The sequence below is a fragment of the Petromyzon marinus genome, chromosome 44 (genome assembly GCF_048934315.1).
Source record: "Petromyzon marinus isolate PM22_M1 ecotype Great Lakes invasive population chromosome 44, UKy_Petmar_22M1.pri1.0, whole genome shotgun sequence".
NCBI classification, from domain to species: domain Eukaryota; kingdom Metazoa; phylum Chordata; class Hyperoartia; order Petromyzontiformes; family Petromyzontidae; genus Petromyzon; species Petromyzon marinus.
This window is the reverse complement of record NC_133710.1, coordinates 3,003,862-3,030,864: the sequence shown is the minus strand read 5'-3', so window position 1 is coordinate 3,030,864 and position 27,003 is coordinate 3,003,862. Positions and strand designations below refer to the sequence as shown.

The following is a 27,003-nucleotide window of genomic DNA, read 5'->3' as shown; positions in this document are numbered from 1 at the left end:
TCCCCTGCTGGATGAAGGCTTCCCCACGCTGTAGCCATCCCACGTGGTCTCCCACACGAGCTCGTCTCATCGCTAAATCTCCACGGTGGTCGTCCTCTCAAGCGCGATCTGTAATTCCCTTCCCTTTGGCTGCCATTCCGTCACCAGTCTCGATTATTGGCCACAATCCCGTCCAGATGTGCGCGATGCGTCCTGCTCAAGCAGTGGAATTCAGTTCTTGAAAAATAAAAAAATAAAAAAAACTATATATTTTTTTTACCGGCTAAGGCCCACCTGAGCTTTAGGGCTCTTTTTTCTCAGAAGCGACTTCGGCCACGAATGATGGGTCAACGAAGTGGCCTATCACCTGGAAAGTTATAGCAGCCAAATACTCGAAACGCACGTTGTTTATAAACGTGGAGGGGAAACAACCGGAGAACCCGGAGAAAAATCGACGCGACCACGGGGAGAACCGTGCATACTCCGAATACAGGGTGCTTCAAAAATATGTTAACACTTACATGTGACTATAGTTTTTAATGGAAAAAGAACGAATGGTACTACACTGTGATGTGATAACAAGTGTAATGTTAATAGCTTCAGAAAGTCAAATAGTCTCTCACTCGTTCGCCATCGTTGTCAACACGTGGCCTGGAATCTTCTCCACGTGGTCTCCGGAGCCCGGAGGCAGCAGCATATGTCACGTGGTGTTGTTGTTGCAAATTCTCAGAAGTGTTCACATTGTTTTTGAAGCACCCTGCACACAGGTATCATGGTCGGGATCGAACCCACGACCTCCCTGCATGCCAGGCGAGGTAGTTAACATCTCGCCACCGTGGCGTCCAAAAAAGCTCCCAGCACGTGGAGCGAAACCTCGGACATCATTGCAAAACGACACGTGGTACAACCCGATTAAACACCAGAGAATTACAGGGCACAACCAAGCCACATCCAGCCGTGACCACAAGTCTGTGTTGCTCGAAGAGTATACCCTCTTGGTTTGCATCCTAGCACGTGCGCTGCTGTCCTTTGGCGGCCATTCCTTCGCCAGTCTCGAGGATCAGCGACCAGCGTCCCTCCCGGCCGCGATACGTCATGCCAATGCCCACTCGCTTTTTTTATTTTCTCAACAGCCACAATCACGATGTCTCCGATGACTACGGCGTGTTCCCTGATCCACGTGCTGCTCTTTTGACTCTCTCTCTCTCCTTTCCTCCAAGCACCCCACCACCCACCACCCCTCCCATCTCCTTCATCTCTCTCGTCCACGCTGGTCGATAAGGCTGCACTCCACGGCTGGATCGATGCGTAATGGCCAACAACAGTCTTGTCTCAGTTGCAGGAACACGTTTTTTGCAATGTATTGTTCACATGCAGATGCTGTGAGGTCGATTACATCGCAGGTTTGAGAGGAGGTTATCATCCAGCAGTGGAGTGACCATGGCTGATTATATTGTTTGGTTAGCACACGTACGGTGCGAAAGAAGTTCAACATACATACACTGCGCTATGGACCTGGCGACCTGAATTCGATACCTGCCCACGGCTGACAACAGCGGCGAGCGACATCTGAACCAGTCATGGGGTTTCCTCTCCCCCATACCTCTTCACCAAACAGCACTGGACCAGCGTGGTGAAGTATGGTCACAACAACCCCTGTTGCCGACACGAGGGTTGACCGGCGCGCCGTGAGTTATCGACATCGTGTTTTCAACTCGGCCACACACCGAGTGAACTTGGGGACTCGAGTTAAAGTGTTTACGCACACAAAAAAATACTCTGTCTCTTAAGATTGCTTCCTATGGGACATTTGATTCATCCCATTGAGCCGACGGAAGCGCCTGCGGGTCACGGGTCAATGTGTCTCGCTCCACTCAATCACGCGTCACCGACGCAAGGGACAAGGTACAAGACAATCCATTAAGTGAGCCTCCCTTGATTGTCACTGTCTGTGTTTGTGCTTCATGTTCGAATGTGTTTTTTTTGTGAAATCAGAATTTTGGCTGTGACGTCATTGATCGAGTCCAAAACACAACAGCAACAACGAAACAATTCTGAACTTGGCTGAATTAGTTTTTTGTCGTGTCAAACCTAAAATCGGGAACTTCTCAATGGGCAACGCTAACAATGATAATAATGCGCGCACAGGCATTCCACCGCTGGATGAAATGATGCGAGAAAGAATGAAAACACACGAGCCTACATGGAGAAACAACCCCTCTTGGTTTTGCTGGCAACGTCAGCACGCGTGGGTCTGCGTTAGAGACCGCGGACGTTCGAGGAGACGGAGCGATGAAATCAGCTCGCGTGCAGGCGCCGGGTTTGATTACCCAATCGTGGCCCGAGCGTGAGAGGTGGCGATGTTCATCCAGCAGTGGATTGACCTACGGCGAATGATGATGACGATGGCTTTGCTGTGCCCAACCGATGGAAAATTAACAACAGAAAATGGTGCATTCATGACTGCAGCGTGGAAATTAATACAATGACGTCAGTGGTGATAATGACGTCATGTGTCAAACAATCCACTGCTGGATAACGCGCCCCCCTTCATGCTGTGTCGGGCGGGGGATATTTGACCATACTTCACCACGCTGGGCAGTGCGGGTTGGTGAATGCAGGTAAGGATAGTCGTATCAGAGGAGGGGGTGGGGGGGGAGTGCGTGGAGGTGGTGATGGTGGGTTGTGGTGATGGGGGTGCTGATGGTGTGGATTATGGGGTGCTGATGGGCGTGGGAGGAGGAAGAGTGGAGTCGGGGTGGTGATGGGAGTGATGGTGATGGGAGTCATGCGAGTGGCGGAGAAGACCGCCGGACGGCTAAAATGCAGCGAGTTGGCACAGTGGGGGGTACAGCTGGCTCATCCTACAGTCATGTCAGTCACCTGAGTCTGTCCCGAGACCTCCTGTCAGCGAACCTTCGACACTTCACGTGGTAGCCTCAAAGTGCACCTGGCCTGGCACAGGCACCGAGGTGACGTCGCCGTCACTGAGTGGCGGACAGCGGGGGTATTGGTGTTGGAGGGAGAGTGGAGTGGTGGTGGGGGTAGGGAGGGAGGAGGGAGCGGAGTGGCGGGAGTTGATAAAATCTCGACGCACCGCGCATTGCAACCACAATGCCCGACTCGTGCTGCGCACTGCACTGCGATATCCCTCAGCCACCACCAACAACAACCACAACCATCAACACAACAATACAACCGATAACAACCATCATCCACACCACCAACAACAACCATCAACAGATTGAACAACAACAATACCACCGCCACCACCACGGCGAACAACAAACCATCAAAGTAACCACAACCACAGCGAACACCGCTACTAACCACGGACGCACCACCTCCACCTGCTCCACTCAATGTGTGACCACGCTCACGCCGCCGCTGCAGTCGACCTCCACCCCTCCTCCTCCCCCAACTGGAGCCACACTCCACCGGGCGCTCCGCACAACGCGACCCGGACTCAGGGTTGCGACGGCGGTCGCGGAGGCGTCGGAGGAGGTTCGTGCGTTCAGGTCATGTACCCGGCCCTCATGATGGTGGCCGGCGTGACCGGCAACGCCATCGCCCTCGCACTGATCCGGCGCGCATACCCACGGCGGCAGAGCGCGCGCAAGAGACCCTTCCTCGTGCTCGTGGGAGCTCTCGTGCTCACCGACCTCCTGGGCAAACTCAGCACGGCTCCAGTCGTCATCGCCGCGTACGCGGGCGGCTCGTGGCACGCCCTGGACGCCTCGGGCCGCCTCTGCGACTACTTCGGCTTCTGCATGGTGGCATTCGGGCTGTGCCCGCTGCTCTTCGCGTGCGCCATGGCGCTGGAGCGCAACGTGGCCGTGCGGAGGCCGTACGCCTACAAGCAGTGGGTCACCACGCGCCTCGCCGCAGCGGTGGCGGCCACGGTGTGGGTGGCTGCCCTCGTCTTCTCTGCGCTGCCGCTCCTGGGTAAAGCCGCGTGGTTGTGGTGCTGTGGGTGGTGCTGTTGGTGGTGGTGGTGCTGTGGGTGGTGCTGTTGGTGGTGCTGTTGGTGGCGGTGGTGCTGTGGGTGGTGCTGTTGGTGGCGGTGTGGGTGGTGCTGTTGTTGGTGGTGCTGTGGGTGGTGCTGTTGGTGGTGCTGTTGGTGGTGGTGGTGCTGTGGGTGGTGCTGTTGTTGGTGGTGCTGTTTGTTGGTGGTGCTGTTGGTGGTGGTGCTGTGGGTGGTCCTGTTGGTGGTGCTGTTGGTGGTGGTGCTGTGGGTGGTGCTGTTGTTGGTGGTGCTGTTGGTGGTGGTGCTGTGGGTGGTGCTGTTGTTGGTGGTGCTGCTGTTGGTGGTGCTGTTTGTTGGTGGTGCTGTTGGTAGTGGTGCTGTGGGTGGTGCTGTTGTTGGTGGTGCTGTTTGTTTGTGGTGGTGCTGTTGGTGGTGCTGTTGTTGGTGGTGCTGTTGGTGGTGCTGTTGTTGGTGGTGGTGGTGCTGTTGGTGGTGGTGGTGCTGTTGTTGGTGGTGGTGCTGTTGTTGGTGGTGCTGTTGGTGGTGCTGTTGTTGGTGGTGGTGCTGTTGTTGGTGGTGTTGTTGTTGGTGGTGGTGCTGTTGTTGGTGGTGGCGGTGCTGTGGGTGGTGCTGTTGTTCGTGGTGCTGTTGGTGGTGCTGTTGTTGGTGTTGTTAGTGGTGGTGCTGTTGTTGGTGCTGTTGTTGGTGGTGTTGTTGGTGGTGGTGCTGTTGGTGGTGGTGGTGCTGTTATTGGTAGTGGTGCTGTTGTTGGTGGTATGGCGGAGAACGATCTCCCGATTCGCTGCGTTGGGTGGTGGAGGGTTTCTGACGACACACTTTCGGTGAGATCATTACGTGGCCTAACATCAACACATTAAATCAATCAAGTGTGTACCCTAATACGGGCCAGGGAAACCTCCAAATGAAGAGAACGTACAAGCAAGCACCTGTTACCCGCGAGACAACCGCTGTTGACTCCCCCACATTTATATCGACCGTTTGGGGATGACGGGCAGAGTCAATTTCACAACGGAGGAAGACAAATTACTCCTTCACGTAACCGCTCCTCCGCCGAACGCTCATTTTACTTCGCTACTTGTTCCACAAAAACGACGCCGGCGATTATTCCGCTTTGTTCATTCGACGAGGGGGTCCTCGCCTCCAGGCATCTGCAGTGCACCCTCATCGATCGGTTTCAAGCGAGCCTGACTGCCGATGCGACACTGAATGTTGGAAGTGGTCCAGAGGTGTTTTGTTGTTGTTCTGAGCCACTGCTTTGCCAAGGAAGAATTGCGCACCCAGACGAAAGCCGCGTGGCTGCTGGGGTGTCTATAGAACACTGCTGGGGTGTCTATAGAACACTGCTGGGATGTCTATAGAACACTGCTGGGATGTGTGTAGAACACTGCTGGGATGTGTGTAGAACACTGCTGGGATGTCTGTAGAATACTGCTGGGGTGTGTGTAGAATACTGCTGGGATGTCTATAGAACACTGCTGGGATGTGTGTAGAACACTGCTGGGATGTGTGTAGAACACTGCTGGGGTGTCTATAGAATACTGCTGGGGTGTCTATAGAACACTGCTGGGATGTGTGTAGAACACTGCTGGGATGTCTATAGAATACTGCTGGGGTGTCTATAGAACACTGCTGGGATGTGTGTAGAATACTGCTGGGATGTGTGTAGAACACTGCTGGGGTGTCTATAGAATACTGCTGGGGTGTCTATAGAACACTGCTGGGATGTGTGTAGAATACTGCTGGGGTGTGTGTAGAATACTGCTGGGATGTCTATAGAACACTGCTGGGATGTGTGTAGAACACTGCTGGGATGTGTGTAGAACACTGCTGGGGTGTCTATAGAATACTGCTGGGGTGTCTATAGAACACTGCTGGGATGTGTGTAGAACACTGCTGGGATGTCTATAGAACACTGCTGGGATGTGTGTAGAACACTGCTGGGATGTGTGTAGAACACTGCTGGGGTGTCTATAGAATACTGCTGGGGTGTGTGTAGAACACTGCTGGGATGTCTGTAGAACACTGCTGGGATGTCTATAGAACACTGCTGGGGTGTCTATAGAACACTGCTGGGATGTCTATAGAACACTGCTGGGGTGTCTATAGAATACTGCTGGGGTGTGTGTAGAACACTGCTGGGATGTCTATAGAACACTGCTGGGATGTCTATAGAACACTGCTGGGATGTGTGTAGAACACTGCTGGGATGTCTATAGAACACTGCTGGGATGTCTATAGAACACTGCTGGGATGTGTGTAGAACACTGCTGGGGTGTGTGTAGAATACTGCTGGGATGTCTATAGAACACTGCTGGGATGTCTATAGAATACTGCTGGGATGTGTGTAGAATACTGCTGGGGTGTCTATAGAACACTGCTGGGATGTGTGTAGAACACTGCTGGGGTGTCTATAGAATACTGCTGGGGTGTGTGTAGAATACTGCTGGGATGTCTGTAGAATACTGCTGGGATGTGTGTAGAACACTGCTGGGATGTCTATAGAACACTGCTGGGATGTCTATAGAACACTGCTGGGGTGTCTATAGAACACTGCTGGGATGTCTGTAGAATACTGCTGGGATGTCTATAGAACACTGCTGGGATGTCTATAGAACACTGCTGGGATGTCTATAGAACACTGCTGGGATGTGTAGAGAACACTGCTGGGGTGTGTATAGAATACTGCTGGGATGTCTGTAGAATACTGCTGGGATGTGTAGAGAACACTGCTGGGATGTCTATACAACACTGCTGGGATGTCTATAGAACACTGCTGGGATGTCTGTAGAACACTGCTGGGATGTCTATTGAATACTGCTGGGGTGTCTATAGAATACTGCTGGGATGTGTGTAGAACACTGCTGGGATGTCTATAGAACACTGCTGGGATGTGTGTAGAATACTGCTGTGATGTCTATAGAATACTGCTGGGATGTCTATAGAACACTGCTGGGATGTCTATAGAATACTGCTGGGATGTCTATAGAACACTGCTGGGGTGTCTATAGAATACTGCTGGGATGTGTGTAGAACACTGCTGGGATGTCTATAGAACACTGCTGGGGTGTCTATAGAATACTGCTGGGGTGTCTATAGAATACTGCTGGGGTGTCTATAGAATACTTCTGGGATGTCTATAGAACACTGCTGGGATGTGTGTAGAACACTGCTGGGATGTCTATAGAATACTGCTGGGATGTCTATAGAACACTGCTGGGATGTGTGTAGAACACTGCTGGGATGTCTATAGAATACTGCTGGGATGTCTATAGAACACTGCTGGGGTGTCTATAGAATACTGCTGGGATGTGTGTAGAACACTGCTGGGATGTCTATAGAACACTGCTGGGGTGTGTGTAGAACACTGCTGGGATGTCTATAGAACACTGCTGGGATGTCTATAGAACACTGCTGGGATGTGTGTAGAATACTGCTGGGATGTCTATAGAACACTGCTAGGGTGTGTGTAGAATACTGCTGGGATGTCTATAGAACACTGCTGGGATGTCTATAGAACACTGCTGGGGTGTCTATAGAACACTGCTGGTGTGTGTGTAGAACACTGCTGGGATGTGTGTAGAACACTGCTGGGATGTGTGTAGAATACTGTTGGGGTGTCTATAGAACACTGCTGGGATGTGTGTAGAATACTGCTGGGATGTGTGTAGAACACTGCTGGGATGTGTGTAGAATACTGCTGGGGTGTCTATAGAACACTGCTGGGATGTCTATAGAACACTGCTGGGATGTCTATAGAACACTGCTGGGGTGTCTATAGAACACTGCTGGGATGTGTGTAGAATACTGCTGGTGTGTGTGTAGAACACTGCTGGGATGTGTGTAGAATACTGCTGGGATGTCTATAGAACACTGCTGGGATGTATGTAGAATACTGCTGGGATGTGTGTAGAACACTGCTGGGATGTGGGTAGAACACTGCTGGGATGTCTATAGAATACTGCTGGGGTGTGTGTAGAACACTGCTGGGATGTCTGTAGAACACTGCTGGGGTTTGTGTAGAACACTGCTGGGATGTCTATAGAACACTGCTGGGATGTGTGTAGAACACTGCTGGGATGTCTATAGAACACTGCTGGGATGTCTATAGAATACTGCTGGGATGTCTATAGAACACTGCTGGGATGTGTGTAGAACACTGCTGGGATGTGTGTAGAACACTGCTGGGATGTCTATAGAACACTGCTGGGATGTGTGTAGAATACTGCTGGGATGTCTATAGAACACTGCTGGGATGTGTGTAGAACACTGCTGTGATGTGTGTAGAACACTGCTGGGATGTCTATAGAACACTGCTGGGATGTGTGTAGAACACTGCTGGGATGTCTATAGAACACTGCTGGGATGTGTGTAGAACACTGCTGTGATGTGTGTAGAACACTGCTGGGATGTCTATAGAACACTGCTGGGATGTGTGTAGAACACTGCTGGGATGTCTATAGAACACTGCTGGGATGTCTATAGAACACTGCTGGGATGTGTGTAGAACACTGCTGGGATGTGTGTAGAATCCTGCTGGGATGTGTATAGAATACTTAGCGGGGTTTCTTTGTTTTTTTGTGGAGGAACGGATAAGTCGTGGCAGGCGGCGAATTGCTATCCGGATTGATTTTTCCGAATAAAACAAAAATTATGCGAGGTGCGTAAACTCACAGAAAAAAAAACTAATAACGTGCTTTTAAAAATGGTCATTGCCCGAAACGTCTATTTTTTTTATTCCCCTTTTAGGGCCACCGTCTTAACATAATTTCACCAGTGGATCGACCATGGCTAGTAATGATTGTGGCAATATGACTGTTGGTTATGGCGTGGTAAAGCCATAATTGAGCAGCAGATCGATCATGACTCGTGCTGATAATGGTAGAGAAGCCTTCATCCAGCAGTTGCCACAACATGGCGAATAATGATGGTGGTGACGATGGTGATGGTGGCGATTGCAGTGATGGTGATGATGGTGGTGGTCATGGTCGTGGTGGTGGTGACGATGGCTTTGATTGTCTTGGTGGCGGTGACGACGGTGGTGGTGGTGGTGATGATTGCGATGTTGGCGATGTTGGTGATGGTCATGGTGGTGGTGGTCCCGTGCTGGTACGTGATGCTAGGCGTGGGCAGCTACGTGCTGCAGTGGCCTGACACGTGGTGCTTCCTGAGCACGGGCGCCCCCGGCTCGCTCGCGGCCGCCGCCGTGCCCCTCGCCTTCTCGCTCACGGGACTCTCCTCCCTGCTTGTCACCACGGCCTGCAATGCCTCCACGCTCACCTTCGTGGTCAAGTCGTGGATACAGCATCGTCGTCACCAGCAGCAGCAGCAGCAGAATCAGCAGCATAAGAAGACGCAGTGCGGAGGTCAGAGCTGCCTCGGGGGACCCAGGTCCGAGGCGGTCTTGCAGCTCATGGGGATCTCGACCGTGCTGTGGGCCTGTTGGGGGCCACTGCTGGTGAGTGCTCGGGGCGGGTGGGCAAGGTAGCGTGGTGGTGGTGCCGGTGGCGGCGGCGGTGGCGGTGATGCAGATATTCGGATGGATTAGTGCGGATCATGTTCTGTTCTTCTGGGTCGCCTACCTGGACGGACCCAGTTGAACCGAAGCCCCAGTCGCCCCGGTCACCCCGGTCACCCCGCTACTGGGGGAAGCTGACCCTGGCTACAACCAGCGGTCCAGTCGCTTCCTTGTCGTTCTTTCATCCGCTACCCACCGCAGTCACTTTCCGCGTGAACTTCACGCTCCCATGCCACCGCCAGCCATTTGCCAGGGACTCGTTCCCATCCGTTGTAGTGTTCACGTTCATCCGTGCAGTGTGCTCAGCCACTGCCGTGCATTGTCTTATGTATTCGTTATTTATTTACTAGTGTAATACAAACTAAATGTAAAGGAAAACAATTAAACATTGCATTGAATGTACTGGTATATATTTTTAGTTGCAAAAAAATCGAATATTCTCGTAACAAACTAATTAGCAAGTTACACTTTCAATATGAACCTTGCATGAAAAACTAACAAAAATATTTAAAATTGCACGAAAATCCACGTCGCCTACGTGTGGCTGATGGGCGGGGGGGGGGGCGAGTCAAGGGACGGACGAGGAGGAGGGAACGTGGCGTCGGCCCAGTTACCTTGCGAGTTAAACGCCTTGCAACGCGGAGTCAGCAAAGCGGTGCACATGCGCCAATTATAACAAGAACAACCCACACCCCATGCTCCACCCCCCCCCCCCCCCGCTATGAAGATGACCCATTGCCCAAAACGTCGTCCGATTATTGGCTTTGCATTAAAACACAGCGGCTCAGCAGCTGCTGTGTTTTAAAGAGGCACCCGTCAACAGCCCCTGCTCATCCTCTCGCGCCCCCTCCCCGCTCCCTGAGCATTCCTTGGGGGGATGGGGGGCATCTGAAGCTCTAATTGCGGTCAGCAGAGGTCTGAGTGGGGGGGGGGGGTGAGGGATGCGAGCCGAGCGCTCGCTGGGGACCGCGGCCTCGAAGCGAAGTGGAGAGCATCACTCCTCCTTATCCTCAACCATGTTCTCACATCACCACCTCCTCAATGTCTCACTGCTCCTCTTCGTCATCCTCCATGTGTCACATCACCACCTCCTCAATGTCTCACTGCTCCTCCTCCTCGTCATCCTCCATGTCTCACATCACCACCTCCTCAATGTCTCACTGCTCCTCCTCCTCGTCATCCTCCATGTCTCACATCACCACCTCCTCAATGTCTCACTGCTCCTCCTCCTCCTCGTCATCCTCCATGTCTCACATCACCACCTCCTCAATGTCTCACTGCTCCTCCTCGTCATCCTCCATGTCTCACATCACCACCTCCTCAATGTCTCACTGCTCCTCCTCCTCGTCATCCTCCATGTCTCACATCACCACCTCCTCAATGTCTCACTGCTCCTCCTCGTCATCCTCCATGTCTCACATCACCACCTCCTCAATGTCTCACTGCTCCTCCTCCTCCTCGTCATCCTCCATGTCTCACATCACCACCTCCTCAATGTCTCACTGCTCCTCCTCGTCATTCTCCATGTCTCACATCACCACCTCCTCAATGTCTCACTGCTCCTCCTCGTCATCCTCCATGTCTCACATCACCACCTCCTCAATGTCTCACTGCTCCTCCTCGTCATCCTCCATGTCTCACATCACCACCTCCTCAATGTCTCACTGCTCCTCCTCCTCGTCATCCTCCATGTCTCACATCACCACCTCCTCAATGTCTCACTGCTCCTCCTCCTCGTCATCCTCCATGTGTCACATCACCACCTCCTCAATGTCTCACTGCTCCTCCTCCTCGTCATCCTCCATGTCTCACATCACCACCTCCTCAATGTCTCACTGCTCCTCCTCGTCCTCCGCTGCCGCTGCAGGTGGTGATGACGGCCAAGTTGCTGTCTCCCCCGGGCGGCAAGGACCACTCCCCGCACCGCTGCGCCAAGGAGCTGTTGGCCGTGCGCCTCGCGTCTCTCAGCCAGATCCTCGACCCTTGGGTCTACATCCTCCTGCGCAGGGGGGCCCTGCTGCGGGGGACCGGCTCGGGGCTGTCCTGGAGGTTCAAGATGTGCGGACGCAGCGGCCGCGGGGACCGCGAGGGGACCCCCGAGGCGAGGTGCCCCCCAGCCCAGGAGGTCCCCCTGCGAGACACGCCGACTCCCCCAGAGGCCGGCGGGGGTCCCGGGGTGGCGAGCAAGGGCCACGTGGGGTCTGGGTGCGACGAGGACGAGGACTCGAAGGAGCTGATGACGCTGCCGGGACGGATCCTGTGAACGCGAAAGCAAAAGGTCCCGAGCGTAGCCTCGAGCAGACTCTCGGGGAAAGTGCTGTTGGCGAGCAGCGATGCCGCCGCACGCGTTCGATTTGCAGCGCGCCGCTATCAACATGGGTGACCAAATTTCCGACGAGTATTTTAGGTGCTCGCAAACAGCACTTGCTCCAACGGTCTGTAAACGCTTGACGTGGCTCTATGTGGTTTTTTGTGTGTGTGTGCCTGTCTGTGTTTGTGTGTGTTGGGGGGGGGGGGGCGGGGGGGGGTTGGAAACCTTGAAATACTGGGGGCTCAATGGGACTTTCCAATATCGTCGAAAAATATTCACCCCTCGTACCCTATTAGTGCACCTCATGTGCTTGCAGAGGCCCATTAAATCACAAAGAGACTCCTAGACATTAACGGTAACTGAGGCTCGCAGAGACGTTGCAAAGAGCACTCCACGATCGCACAAAGACAAAGATCCCCCGTATAGCCTTAGCAGAATATTGGGGAAAGTGCTGTTCGCGAGCACCTTTGAAGCACGGCACACGAGGAGGTGGGCGGCCAGCACCACGTCCCGCAGCCTTTGTGTTGACGTGTAAACATCTCCACGAGGCACTTATTTGAAGCTGAGTCGACCATGGGGGGGATGCCCAGGACTGATTCAAATAATCGTCACTGGCGTTGACCATGAGCAGGAATCAAACTGGGGTTGCCGGGGTTTGTAGCGCTAACCGCTATGCTATCGCTCCCCACGATAACAAACGCACATTAACATTCGCGTTCTCTAATAATAGTGTGGAACATAACTTGAGCGTCGAGCAAATCTAGGGGCGCCCTTGCAGTGCCACGAGTGAGTGAGCTAACATTAGAATCGCAATACTGTTACCAGGTTCAAAATAACATCTCCCCTCGACCACCTCATTAATGTGGCTAAGATGCGATCAGTGATGGAGAAACGCCTCTAAGTTGGTAGGCCTTATGTGGCCGAGGGTCGCGGGGCCGTGTGAGGCGAGGTCACGAGGCCGTGTGAGGCGAGGTCACGAGACCGTGTGAGGCGAGGTCACGAGGCCGTGTGAGGTGAAGTTTCTGGCCGTGTGAGGTGAAGTTTCTGGCCAGAGGTCGCGGGGCCATGTGAGGCGAGGTCACGAGGCCGTGTGAGGCGAGGTCACGAGGCCGTGTGAGGCGAGGTCACGAGGCCGTGTGAGGCGAGGTCACGAGGCCGTGTGAGGTGAAGTTTCTGGCCGTGTGAGGTGAAGTTTCTGGCCAGAGGTCGCGGGGCCATGTGAGGCGAGGTCACGAGGCCGTGTGAGGCGAGGTCACGAGACCATGTGAGGTGAAGTCTCTGGCCGTGTGAGGTGAAGTCACGGGGCCGTGTGAGGTGAAGTCTCTGGCCGTGTGAGGTGAAGTCTCTGGCCATGTGAGGCGAGGTCACGAGGCCGTGTGAGGCGAGGTCACGAGGCCATGTGAGGTGAAGTCTCTGGCCGTGTGAGGTGAAGTTTCTGGCCAGAGGTCGCGGGGCCGTGTGAGGTGAAGTCTCTGGCCGTGTGAGGTGAAGTCTCTGACCGTGTCACGAGGCCGTGTGAGGTGAAGTCTCTGGCCGTGTGAGGTGAAGTCTCTGGCCGTGTGAGGCGAGGTCACGGGGCCGTGTGAGGCGAGGTCACGGGGCCGTGTGAGGTGAAGTCTCTGGCCGTGTGAGATGAAGTCTCTGCCCGTGTGAGGCGAAGTCTTTGACCGTGTGAGGCGAAGTCTCTAGCCGTGTGAGGCGAAGTCTTTGGCCGTGTGAGGCGAGGTTCACGGGGACGTGTGAGGAGAAGTCTCTGGCCGTGTGAGGCGAAGTCTCTGGCCGTGTGAGGCGAAGTCTCTGGCCGTGTGAGGCGAAGTCTCTGGCCGTGTGAGACGAGGTCACGGGGCCGTGTGAGGTGAAGTCTCTGGCCGTGTGAGGCGAGGTCACGGGGCCGTGTGAGGCGAAGTCTCTAGCCGTGTGAGGCGAGGTCACGGGGCCGTGTGAGGTGAAGTCTCTGGCCGTGTGAGGTGAAGTCTCTGGCCGTGTGAGGCGAGGTCACGGGGCCGTGTGAGGCGAGGTCACGGGGCCGTGTGAGGCGAGGTCATGGGGCCGTGTGAGGTGAAGTTTCTGGCCAGAGGTCGCGGGGCCGTGTGAGGTGAAGTCTCTGGCTGTGTGAGGCGAAGTCTTGTGTGAGGCGAAGTCTCTGGCCGTGTGAGGCGAGGTCACGAGGCCATGTGAGGTGAAGTCTCTGGCCGTGTGAGGCGAGGTCACGAAGCCGTGTGAGGTGAAGTCTCTGGCCAGTGGTCACGGGGCCGTGTGAGGTGAAGTCTCTGGCCGTGTGAGGCGAGGTCACGGGGCCGTGTGAGGCGAGGTCACGGGGCCGTGTGAGGTGAAGTCTCTGGCCGTGTGAGGCAAAGTCTCTGGCCGTGTGAGGTGAAGTCTCTGGCCGTGTGAGATGAAGTCTCTGCCCGTGTGAGGCGAAGTCTTTGGCCGTGTGAGGCGAAGTCTCTAGCCGTGTGAGGCGAAGTCTTTGGCCGTGTGAGGCGAGGTCACGGGGCCGTGTGAGGAGAAGTCTCTGGCCGTGTGAGGCGAAGTCTCTGGCCGTGTGAGGCGAAGTCTCTGGCCGTGTGAGGCGAGGTCACGGGGCCGTGTGAGGTGAAGTCTCTGGCCGTGTGAGGCGAGGTCACGGGGCCGTGTGAGGAGAAGTCTCTAGCCGTGTGAGGCGAGGTCACGGGGCCGTGTGAGGTGAAGTCTCTGGCCGTGTGAGGTGAAGTCTCTGGCCGTGTGAGGCGAGGTCACGGGGCCGTGTGAGGCGAGGTCACGGGGCCGTGTGAGGCGAGGTCATGGGGCCGTGTGAGGTGAAGTCTCTGGCTGTGTGAGGTGAAGTCTCTGGCCGTGTGAGGTGAAGTCTCTGGCTGTGTGAGGTGAAGTCTCTGGCCGTGTGAGATGAAATCTCTGGCCGTGTGAGGTGAAGTCACGGACTATAGATTCCACAGCCGGGGGTTTACACGATCGTTGGTGTTCCCGAGAGATCTGTGGACAAGTTGGGCGCTTGCGCAGTGCAATGGGACGATGAAGGTTCATCCTCGACTCGTTTAAGCCGCAGTGTGACCAGCAGCTCGCCTTCAGACCTTCATTCGTGGTAGTATCAGCATCGAATGGCTTTAACTCGCCCTCCTTACAGAGCAGCAGTAGCAGAATTAAACTTCGTGCCCCGTCATGGCCTGCAGAATCAGTTTAATTTGAACACTATTATAAATGTTGATTTAAAGCTTTCGTGGCTGCAGAGATTCATATTCTTGGTTCTTCCTGTAAAGTCACGTAGAAGGGGAAACAATCAAATAATAAAAAATGTAAAACAATAAAATTGTATTTTAAATAATAAAATAACAATAAACAATAAAATAACATTTTATTGTTTCATACTTTCGTTATTTCATTGTTTCCCTTCCACGTGACTTTACCGAAAGAACCAAGGATATAATATTATTATACGTTAGTTTATCTCTTTTATTAAATCCTGCGTGACTTGAGCGGTGCCCAGCGTTGACAGATTTGAAGTTTGGCGTCACGGCCGCCTTGTGCGCGTCTCGTCACGTGGTGTGTTTGCTGCTCCGCGATAGGGCCACGCAGACACGGGCTTCTCAAGTTGCAGCTGGGTGCCGTCTATATAATAATAATCATGATACTTGTGATAATAATAATCATTATCATAGAGAGGACGACTCGGAGGCGCGAGGAGGAACCACAGATGAGCGGGAAGGTAGCACAAAGTACGCGGCGCTGCCAACAATTGCCCGAGCTCTGCGGTCTTCTGTTTATGAATGTATGTATGTTGAACTTCTTTCGCACCGTACGTAGCCAAACGTGCCAATCGGAGGTGCGAAACGGTGTCACCGGCAAAATGAATGAGTGTTTACACGTGGGATTAAGCCAGAGCCGCCGAAGAAAACGCACGCGTGCGATGGGGAAAACACTCCAATCCCATACAAGCGACAAATCGCACGGTGATCCACCAACACCACCACCCCCCCCCCCTCCCCCAGGTGCCTCCACAGTGTACCGAAGGATCGTAGACATCCACGTGGATATGTTGACGACGAAAAGCGACATTGTGCGATGCACGAGGTTGGCCCAAATCTCCACTTTTCCGGCGTCCTCTTCAACATTCATGAATACAACCTTTGTCTATGTAATTGAATCTGTTTGAATCAGAGTGTATGTGTATATCTCTGGCCGTGTGAGGTGAAGTCTCTGGCCGTGTGAGGTGAAGTCTCTGGCTGTGTGAGGTGAAGTCTCTGGCCGTGTGAGGTGAAGTCTCTGGCTGTGTGAGGCGAAGTCTCTGGCCATGTGAGGTGAAGTCTCTGGTCGTGTGAGGCGAGGTCACGGGGCCGTGTGAGGCGAGGTCACGGGGCCGTGTGAGGCGAGGTCACGGGGCCGTGTGAGACGAGGTCACGGGCTATAGATTCCACAGCCCGGGGTTTACACGATCGTTGGTGTTCCCGAGAGATCTGTGGACAAGTTGGGCGCTTGTGCAGTGCAATGGGACGATGAAGGTTCATCCTCGACTCGTTTAAGCCGCAGTGTGACCAGCAGCTCGCCTTCAGACCTTCATTCGTGGTAGTATCAGCATCGAATGGCTTTAACTCGCCCTCCTTACAGAGCAGCAGTAGCAGAATTAAACTTCGTGCCCCGTCATGGCCTGCAGAATCAATTTATTTGAACACTATTATAAATGTTGATTTAAAGCTTTCGTGGCTGCAGAGATTCATATTCTTGGTTCTTTCTGTAAAGTCACGTAGAAGGGGAAACAATAAAATAATAAAAATGTAAAACAATAAAATAGTATTTTAAAAAAATACAATAACAATAAAATAACATTTTATTGTTTCATACTTTCGTTATTTCATTGTTTCCCTTCCACGTGACTTTACCGAAAGAACCAAGGATATAATATTATTATACGTTAGTTTATCTCTTTTATTAAATCCTGCGTGACTTGAGCGGTGCCCAGCGTTGACAGATTTGAAGTTTGGCGTCACGGCCGCCTTGTGCGCGTCTCGTCACGTGGTGTGTTTGCTGCTCCGCGATAGGGCCACGCAGACACGGGCTTCTCAAGTTGCAGCTGGGTGCCGTCTATATAATAATAATCATGATACTTGTGATAATAATAATCATTATCATAGAGAGGACGACTCGGAGGCGCGAGGAGGAACCACAGATGAGCGGGAAGGTAGCACAAAGTACGCGGCGCTGCCAATAATTGCCCGAGCTCTGCGGTCTTCTGTTTATGAATGTATGTATGTTGAACTTCTTTCGCACCGTACGTAGCCAAACGTGCCAATCGGAGGTGCGAAACGGTGTCACCGGCAAAATGAATGAGTGTTTACACGTGGGATTAAGCCAGAGCCGCCGAAGAAAACGCACGCGTGCGATGGGGAAAACACTCCAATCCCATACAAGCGACAAATCGCACGGTGATCCACCAACCCCACCACCCCCCCCCTCCCCCAGGTGCCTCCACAGTGTACCGAAGGATCGTAGACATCCACGTGGATATGTTGACGACGACAAGCGACATTGTGCGATGCACGAGGTTGGCCCAAATCTCCACTTTTCCGGCGTCCTCTTCAACATTCATGAATACAACCTTTGTCTATGTAATTGAATCTGTTTGAATCAGAGTGTATGTGTATATCTCTGGCCGTGTGAGGTGAAGTCTCTGGCCGTGTGAGGTGAAGTCTCTGGCTGTGTGAGGTGAAGTCTCTGGCCGTGTGAGGTGAAGTCTCTGGCTGTGTGAGGCGAAGTCTCTGGCCATGTGAGGTGAAGTCTCTGGTCGTGTGAGGCGAGGTCACGGGGCCGTGTGAGGCGAGGTCACGGGGCCGTGTGAGGCGAGGTCACGGGGCCGTGTGAGACGAGGTCACGGGCTATAGATTCCACAGCCCGGGGTTTACACGATCGTTGGTGTTCCCGAGAGATATGTGGACAAGTTGGGCGCTTGTGCAGTGCAATGGGACGATGAAGGTTCATCCTCGACTCGTTTAAGCCGCAGTGTGACCAGCAGCTCGCCTTCAGACCTTCATTCGTGGTAGTATCAGCATCGAATGGCTTTAACTCGCCCTCCTTACAGAGCAGCAGTAGCAGAATTAAACTTCGTGCCCCGTCATGGCCTGCAGAATCAATTTATTTGAACACTATTATAAATGTTGATTTAAAGCTTTCGTGGCTGCAGAGATTCATATTCTTGGTTCTTTCTGTAAAGTCACGTAGAAGCGGAAACAATAAAATAATAAAAATGTAAAACAATAAAATAGTATTTTAAAATAATACAATAACAATAAAATAACATTTTATCGTTTCATACTTTCGTTATTTCATTGTTTCCCTTCCACGTGACTTTACCGAAAGAACCAAGGATATAATATTATTATACGTTAGTTTATCTCTTTTATTAAATCCTGCGTGACTTGAGCGGTGCCCAGCGTTGACAGATTTGAAGTTTGGCGTCACGGCCGCCTTGTGCGCGTCTCGTCACGTGGTGTGTTTGCTGCTCCGCGATAGGGCCACGCAGACACGGGCTTCTCAAGTTGCAGCTGGGTGCCGTCTATATAATAATAATCATCATGATACTTGTGATAATAATAATCATTATCATAGAGAGGACGACTCGGAGGCGCGAGGAGGAACCACAGACAGATGAGCGGGAAGGTAGCACAAAGTACGCGGCGCTGCCAACAATTGCCCGAGCTCTGCGGTCTTCTGTTTATGAATGTATGTATGTTGAACTTCTTTCGCACCGTACGTAGCCAACCGTGCCAATCGGAGGTGCGAAACGGTGTCACCGGCAAAATGAATGAGTGTTTACACGTGGGATTAAGCCAGAGCCGCCGAAGAAAACGCACGCGTGCGATGGGGAAAACATTCCAATCCCATACAAGCGACAAATCGCACGGTGATCCACCAACCCCACCACCCCCCCCCCCTCCCCCAGGTGCCTCCACAGTGTACCGAAGGATCGTAGACATCCACGTGGATATGTTGACGACGAAAAGCGACATTGTGCGATGCACGAGGTTGGCCCAAATCTCCACTTTTCCGGCGTCCTCTTCAACATTCATGAATACAACCTTTGTCTATGTAATTGAATCTGTTTGAATCAGAGTGTATGTGTATATCTCTGGCCGTGTGAGGTGAAGTCTCTGGCCGTGTGAGGTGAAGTCTCTGGCTGTGTGAGGTGAAGTCTCTGGCCGTGTGAGGTGAAGTCTCTGGCTGTGTGAGGCGAAGTCTCTGGCCATGTGAGGTGAAGTCTCTGGTCGTGTGAGGCGAGGTCACGGGGCCGTGTGAGGCGAGGTCACGGGGCCGTGTGAGGCGAGGTCACGGGGCCGTGTGAGACGAGGTCACGGGCTATAGATTCCACAGCCCGGGGTTTACACGATCGTTGGTGTTCCCGAGAGATCTGTGGACAAGTTGGGCGCTTGTGCAGTGCAATGGGACGATGAAGGTTCATCCTCGACTCGTTTAAGCCGCAGTGTGACCAGCAGCTCGCCTTCAGACCTTCATTCGTGGTAGTATCAGCATCGAATGGCTTTAACTCGCCCTCCTTACAGAGCAGCAGTAGCAGAATTAAACTTCGTGCCCCGTCATGGCCTGCAGAATCAATTTATTTGAACACTATTATAAATGTTGATTTAAAGCTTTCGTGGCTGCAGAGATTCATATTCTTGGTTCTTTCTGTAAAGTCACGTAGAAGGGGAAACAATAAAATAATAAAAATGTAAAACAATAAAATAGTATTTTAAAAAAATACAATAACAATAAAATAACATTTTATTGTTTCATACTTTCGTTATTTCATTGTTTCCCTTCCACGTGACTTTACCGAAAGAACCAAGGATATAATATTATTATACGTTAGTTTATCTCTTTTATTAAATCCTGCGTGACTTGAGCGGTGCCCAGCGTTGACAGATTTGAAGTTTGTCGTCACGGCCGCCTTGTGCGCGTCTCGTCACGTGGTGTGTTTGCTGCTCCGCGATAGGCCCACGCAGACACGGGCTTCTCAAGTTGCAGCTGGGTGCCGTCTATATAATAATAATCATGATACTTGTGATAATAATAATAATCATTATCATAGAGAGGACGACTCGGAGGCGCGAGGAGGAACCACAGATGAGCGGGAAGGTAGCACAAAGTACGCGGCGCTGCCAACAATTGCCCGAGCTCTGCGGTCTTCTGTTTATGAATGTATGTATGTTGAACTTCTTTCGCACCGTACGTAGCCAAACGTGCCAATCGGAGGTGCGAAACGGTGTCACCGGCAAAATGAATGAGTGTTTACACGTGGGATTAAAAGCCAGAGCCGCCGAAGAAAACGCACGCGTGCGATGGGGAAAACACTCCAATCCCGTACACGCGACAAATCGCACGGTGATCCACCAATCCCCTCCCCCAGGTGCCTCCACAGTGTACCGAAGGATCGTAGACATCCACGTGGATATGTTGACGACGAAAAGCGACATTGTGCGATGCACGAGGGGGCCCAAATCTCCACTTTTCCGGCGTCCTCTTCAACATTCATGAATACAACCTTTGTCTATGTAATTGAATCTGTTTGAATCAGTGTGTATGTATACAGTATGTGTATGTGTTTGTGTATCGATGAGAACAGCCATATACGGGGTTTTTACACGCGCACACGCGCGCGTACATACATGCATACAGAACGTAATTTAATAGCCACAGCGGTAGCAAGATGGGATACTGGATGTGGTGTGCCGGATGTTTTTTTTTTTGTTTTCCCGGACAGACACGGTGTAAATTAAGCCACGCACACCATGCAGTACTCGCGATGTGTATACTTAATTTTATACGAATATATATAGACACAAATACACTCAGTTTGCATGGTGTATAACAGGCGAAGATGGCTTCGCGGGCCATTGGTGTGATGGTTGGCATCACTCTGGACCTGCAGCCCAGAGGTCCGACGGTTCGATTCCATCTCCCGGCACAGTAGTTGAAACAATGGGGCAAGTTTCTTAGACCCCTCCCACACCCCGTCCTCTGCCCACCCAGCAGCTAAAATCGGTTAAGTAACCGATTGTCAAAAGAGTTACCTGTTGACCCGGTTGTCGTTGAACAACCCGACACTATACAATGATAATAGAGATTTTTTTGGTGGGGTTTAGATCGCGTAAATATATAAATGTGTCGTTAAACCCGCCACCACCCGACACAGCCAACTAGTAAGGGTTGTCACGTAAACAGAACGTGGCCAATTCGTCACTAGTACAGCACTAACCGGTGTGTTGGAGAGCCAAGCCACAACATTTACAATCCGAGTACGACGTTTCGCCAGTAATTACAACTAGTTTCATCAGGCGGCAGACAGCTTTGCGAAAGCGCACGTGTTGAACTGTACAAAGAGCCCCCGTATAGCCTATAACACCCACCCGAGGGGGTGGGTGGCCAGCTCCACGCCCGGCCGCCTTTGTCTCTCCAGTGGCGCTGTTTACTGCACACCGCACCGGGTACTTATTTGAGGCTGAGTCGACCTAGGTGAGGTCCAGGACCGGTTCAGACAATCGTCGCTGGTGCTGGCCGTGAGCGGGAATCGACCTCGGGTGGAACACTATACGCACACATACACACACATACACACATACATACACACACATACATACACACATACACACGCACACACATATATACACAACAACAACCGCCATTCGCCACTAAGTGGCGGTGACGTCACCACGACGCTTGTGCCAGGTCATGTGCACCTTGAGGCCACGTGAAGTGTCGAATGCCCGCTGGCAGGAAGTCACGGGGCAGACCCAGGTGTCACGGATCGACTGACTGAGATAACTGGCTGATGCACCACCTGTACCCCCTACTGTGTCAACCTGCTGTGCTTTAGCCACCCAGCGCTCCGCTCGTTGTTGTGAGCGTCGCTCCTCCGCCCTCCGTTGTTGTTGTTGGAGGGCGACTGCCTCTAACTGTCCAATAGCGTCCTTCACGAGCCTCCTCCACAGAGGCCGATCTTGACACCGCTGGTACCAGTCATCGGTAAGTCCACTCAGCTCCACGTCCTCCTGTACCACATCACTCCATCTCTTCTCTAGCCCGTGCCGCGCCCATTTAGCCCCCTCGATCCGGCCGAATAAAAGCTGTTTCGGCATGCGGTGGCTTGGCAGGCGGGCTACATGACCCAGCCAACGCTGCCTTGCCTGCCGGAGGAGCTCACCGATGGGACCTTGCCCAGCTCTTTCAAAGATTTGTGAGCTCCTCACACAATTCAGCCTAGTTAAACCCAGGATGGATCGTAGGCAGGCTAGCCTAAATGTTTCTAACCGGCGACGATGTTCCATTAGGGGGGTCCACGTTTCGCAAGCGTAGAGAAGGGAGGGAATGACCGTGGCCGAGAAGACCTGAAGATTAGTGCGGAGCGACAGACCAGGTAGCTTCCACACAGCGTTACGCAACCGATAAAAAGATATTGCCGCTCGACTGATTCGGAGTGAGACCTCTGCTGTTAAACTGGAGCCAGTCATAAGCACACTGCCCAGGTATGGGAAACTCTCCACTTTCACCACAACTGCCCCATCACCGATTGGGAGTTGTGGGGGTGGAGTGTCCGATAGTACAAAATACCCAAGCAGGTGCTTAGTTTTGGTGGGGCTGATGGTAAGGCCCCATCTCTTAGTGGCACGCTCCAGTCTCAGCAGCAGCGTCTCCAACTCCTCCTCTGAATGAGCAGCTATTACCAAATCATCGGCATACATAACGTGGTTGAGCAATAGGGAGCCATCCCTTGAACGCACCCGGGCATCGATCAGCCTCCCATTATATCTGTACCATATGGAGAGTCCCCCGGTACAGCTATTGAAGGCTTCACGAACTACGTGGTCAAAATAGATGTTAAATAATGTGGGAGCCAGAGGACATCCCTGTCGCACCCCAAGGTGTACAGGAAATTGCTCTGACTCCCGGCCACGTAGTATTACCCGGGTCCGCTCACTATCATGAAGGTCCTTAATGATCGTGAGCACACATACATACACACGTACACACGTGCGCACGTGCGCTCGCGAAATGTGAAAGCGCTCGCCCCCCCCCTTTTTTTACTTTGTACGTCCATAAAGTTTCGTTGACGGCGTCGTTCATCTCAAAGTGGAGAGATGAGGCAACAAGCACCAAACTGCGTCTCGGTGGATGCCACCACTCTCCACTCTCCACCACCACCACCCCCACCCACCCAAGGCGGCGTGACACGGGCAGGCTGAGGAGTAACCGGCGGCTCGCTGCCACGAGAAGGTCCCAGGGCGTCGATACACACAACATTTAATTGCGTAACTGCTTCGTGGGGAAACCGACTGAACTGCCCTATATAGGATGGACTCGGCCACCCCCCCCCCCCCCCCCGGTCACGGCAATGAGGAAGTGTCCAGGGTCAGTAAACGGGAGATTGACCATCCAATGCCTCGATGCCGATTTGAGCAGCAGGAGATGGCCGGCTTGTTACTTACTCAGCTGAAACCCCAAGACTCGGAGCACCCCGCGACTCGTCTCGCGGGGGTGTTCCTCCGGCACGGAGCCCAAACTCTCGTAGCTCGTGGGATTCGTGGCCACGCGTCCCAGCGAAGCAGCTGCTGCACATCATGGGCGTGAGGCTTGACGCTCGGGCAAAGCCTTCCCGCGTGCAGTAAAGGGCGGCGTTCATTTGTTGGCGCGTATCGCCGATATTGTCTGCAGGGCATCAGGCGCCGTCTGCGAGGCCGAGCCATGCTGATGAGCGTCGGAGAGGGTGAAGCCCCCGCTTGTGGCTGTTCTGTAAAATTAAACCTGGCAGCGGCGGGCGGGGGGTGTTGGGCTGGGATAAAACAGCCCAGAGACGAAATGCCGAAATTAGATTTCCATTCCCTGATTCAACAAAGCCTCTCGGCGAGTATTTATTTCTTTGCTCGATCAATGTGTGCAATACTGTACGCACACAAAGGCAAAGATCCCGTTGTAGCTTAAATATATTGTCGGGGCAAGTGCTGTGTTAGCGAGCAGCACCTGTGATGGCCTGGGACGGCGCACGAGGGGGTGGGTGGCCAGGACCACAACCCCAGCCGCCTTCTTCTCGCCAGTGCCGACTAAGTCCTCATCAAAGGCTGAACCGAGAATCTAACTCGTGTCGTAGGGGTTCCTAGCACTGTGCGCTAACCACTGCACGAGCTCCCCCCCCCCCCCCCCCCCATACATCGACAAAGACACACACATATACAAAGACAAAGATCCCCCGTATAGCCTTAACAGACTGTAGGGGCAAGTGCTGTTAGCGAGCACCTATAAAGGCCGGCACGGCACACGAGGGGGTGGGTGGCGAACAACACGCCGCCTTTGTCTCCCCAGTGGCGATGTTTACACACCGCACCAGGTGCACTCATGTTAGGCTGAGTCGACCTAAGGGAGGCCCAAGACCGGTTCAGATAATCGTCACTGATTTTGGCCGTGAGCGGGAATCGAACCCGGATTGCCAGGTTCGTCGCGCAGCGCGCTAACCGCTACACTCATATACACAAACACACAGACACACACAAAGACACACATACACACACAGACACACACATACACACATATACAGACACACACAAAGACACACACACAGACACACACAAAGACACACATATACACACACACAGACACACACAGACACACACACACACAAACACACAGACACACACAAAGACACATACACACACAGACACACACAAAGACACATACACAGAGACACACAAAGACACACATACACACAGACACACACAAAGACACACATACACACAGACACACACAAAGACACACATACACACAGACACACAAAGACACACATACACACACAGACACACACAAAGACACAATACACACACAGACACACACAAAGACACACGTACACACACAGACACACACAAAGACACGCATACACACAGACACACACAAAGACACACATACACACAGACACACACAAAGACACACATACACACACATACACATACAAAGACACACATACACACACATACACACACAAAGACACACATACACACACATACACACACAGACACACACAAAGACACACATACACACACATACACACACAGACACACATACACACACATACACACACAGACACACACAAAGACACACATACACACACATACACACACAAAGACACACATACACACACATACACACACAGACACACACAAAGACACACATACACACACATACACACACAGACACACAAAGACACACATACACACACATACACACACAAACACACACAAAGACACACATACACACACACACATACACACACAAAGACACACATACACACATACACACACAGACACACACAAAGACACACACACACACATACACACACAGAAACACACAAAGACACACATACACACACATACACATACAGACACACACAAATACACACATACACACACATACACACACAGACACACACAAAGACACAATACACACACAGACACACACAAAGACACACATACACACACATACACACAAAGACACACATATACACACAGACACACACAAAGACACACATACACACACATACACACACAAAGACACACATACACACACATACACACACATACACACACAGACACACACAAAGACACACATACACACACAGACACACACAAAGACGACGATTCTACTGCGCATAGGTATTCCCAGTGCACACCGTCCTTATTAAAGGCCGAGTCGATCTAGGGGAGGCCAAGGAACAGTTCAGAACATCTACCACCATTGATGAACGCGCCTGCGTGTGCATCGTTTAAAATGCGTGCAGTCACATTCACCACAAGAGGCGGAGACGTCACCACAGGGCTTGTGCCAGGCTAGGTGCACTCAGAGGCTAAACACGGGAAGTGTTGACGGCTCGCTACTGGCAGGAGGTCACGGGACAGACCCGGGTACCATGGGTTGACACGATTGCGATGCATTCGTCTGACACTTAGAAATTTACGCGACCGCGTGGATGATCGGAATTGTAATGGTGTTCTTTCTGCAAGGGCTAGAGAGCTCAACTTTGGAACAGATGGCATCAAATCTACACGAAAACAAACGAAAAATTAGACCTCAATGCAAATAAACATTTGACTTTTAATTGTATTTGTTTTTTTTCACGAAAGTCTGAATGTGGAGGTTTTGGTCGTTGCAGGAACCTATTGTAAAAAAAAAAACATTCTATGACAAATATGACACTTAAACCAATCTAAGCTACTACTGCGACACATCATCATGGCCCGCCAGGGTCTATCCACTGCTGGATGAAGTCCTCCGCATGCGGCTGCCACCTGTGACGATCCTGCAGCTGCCTCCTGAACGCGCGTCCAAGCGTCTCCCCTATGCACTCGCATGCACCCCACACCAGATACCCGTGACTCACTCACACATCACACCGATTACTCATGACTCACTCACACATCGCACCAGATACTCGTGACTCACTCACACATCGCACCAGATACTCGTGATTCACTCACACATCACACCAGATACTCGTGACTCACACATCACACCAAATACTCGTAACTCACTCACACGTCACACCGATTACTCATGACTAACTCACACATCACAACAGATACTCGTGACTCACTCGCACATCACACCAGATACTCGTGACTCACTCACACATCACACCAGATACCCGTGACTCACTCACACATCACACCAGATACTCGTGACTCACTCACACATCACACCAGATACTCATGACTAACTCACACATCGCACCAGATACTCGTGACTCACTCACACATCGCACCAGATACTCGTGACTCACTCACACATCACACCAGATACTCGTGACTCACTCACACATCACACCAGATACTCGTGACTCACTCACACATCACACCAGATACTCGTGACTCACTTGCACATCACACCGATTACTCATGACTAACTCACACATCACACCAGATACTCGTGACTCACTCACACATCACACCAGATACTCGTGACTCACTCACACATCACACCAGATACTCGTGACTCACTCACACATCACACCAGATACTCATTACTCACTCACACATCACACCAGATACTCGTGACTCACTCACACATCACACCAGATACTCGTGACTCACTTGCACATCACACCGATTACTCATGACTAACTCACACATCACACCAGATACTCGTGACTCACTCACACATAACACCAGATACTCATTACTCACTCAC

General features: G+C 52.2%; 1 protein-coding gene across 1 annotated transcript; it reads left to right on the top strand.

Moving 5' to 3' along the window:
* Positions 1–3,051: 3,051 nt before the first annotated feature.
* Positions 3,052–11,998, top strand: LOC116951972 (prostaglandin E2 receptor EP3 subtype). Its single transcript, XM_032970920.2, has 3 exons — positions 3,052–3,924; positions 9,088–9,422; positions 11,350–11,998. The coding sequence occupies exons 1-3, from the start codon at positions 3,342–3,344 to the stop codon at positions 11,743–11,745; spliced, it is 1,314 nt and encodes a 437-aa protein (XP_032826811.1). The 5' UTR covers positions 3,052–3,341; the 3' UTR covers positions 11,746–11,998.
* The last annotated feature ends 15,005 nt before the right edge of the window (positions 11,999–27,003 follow it).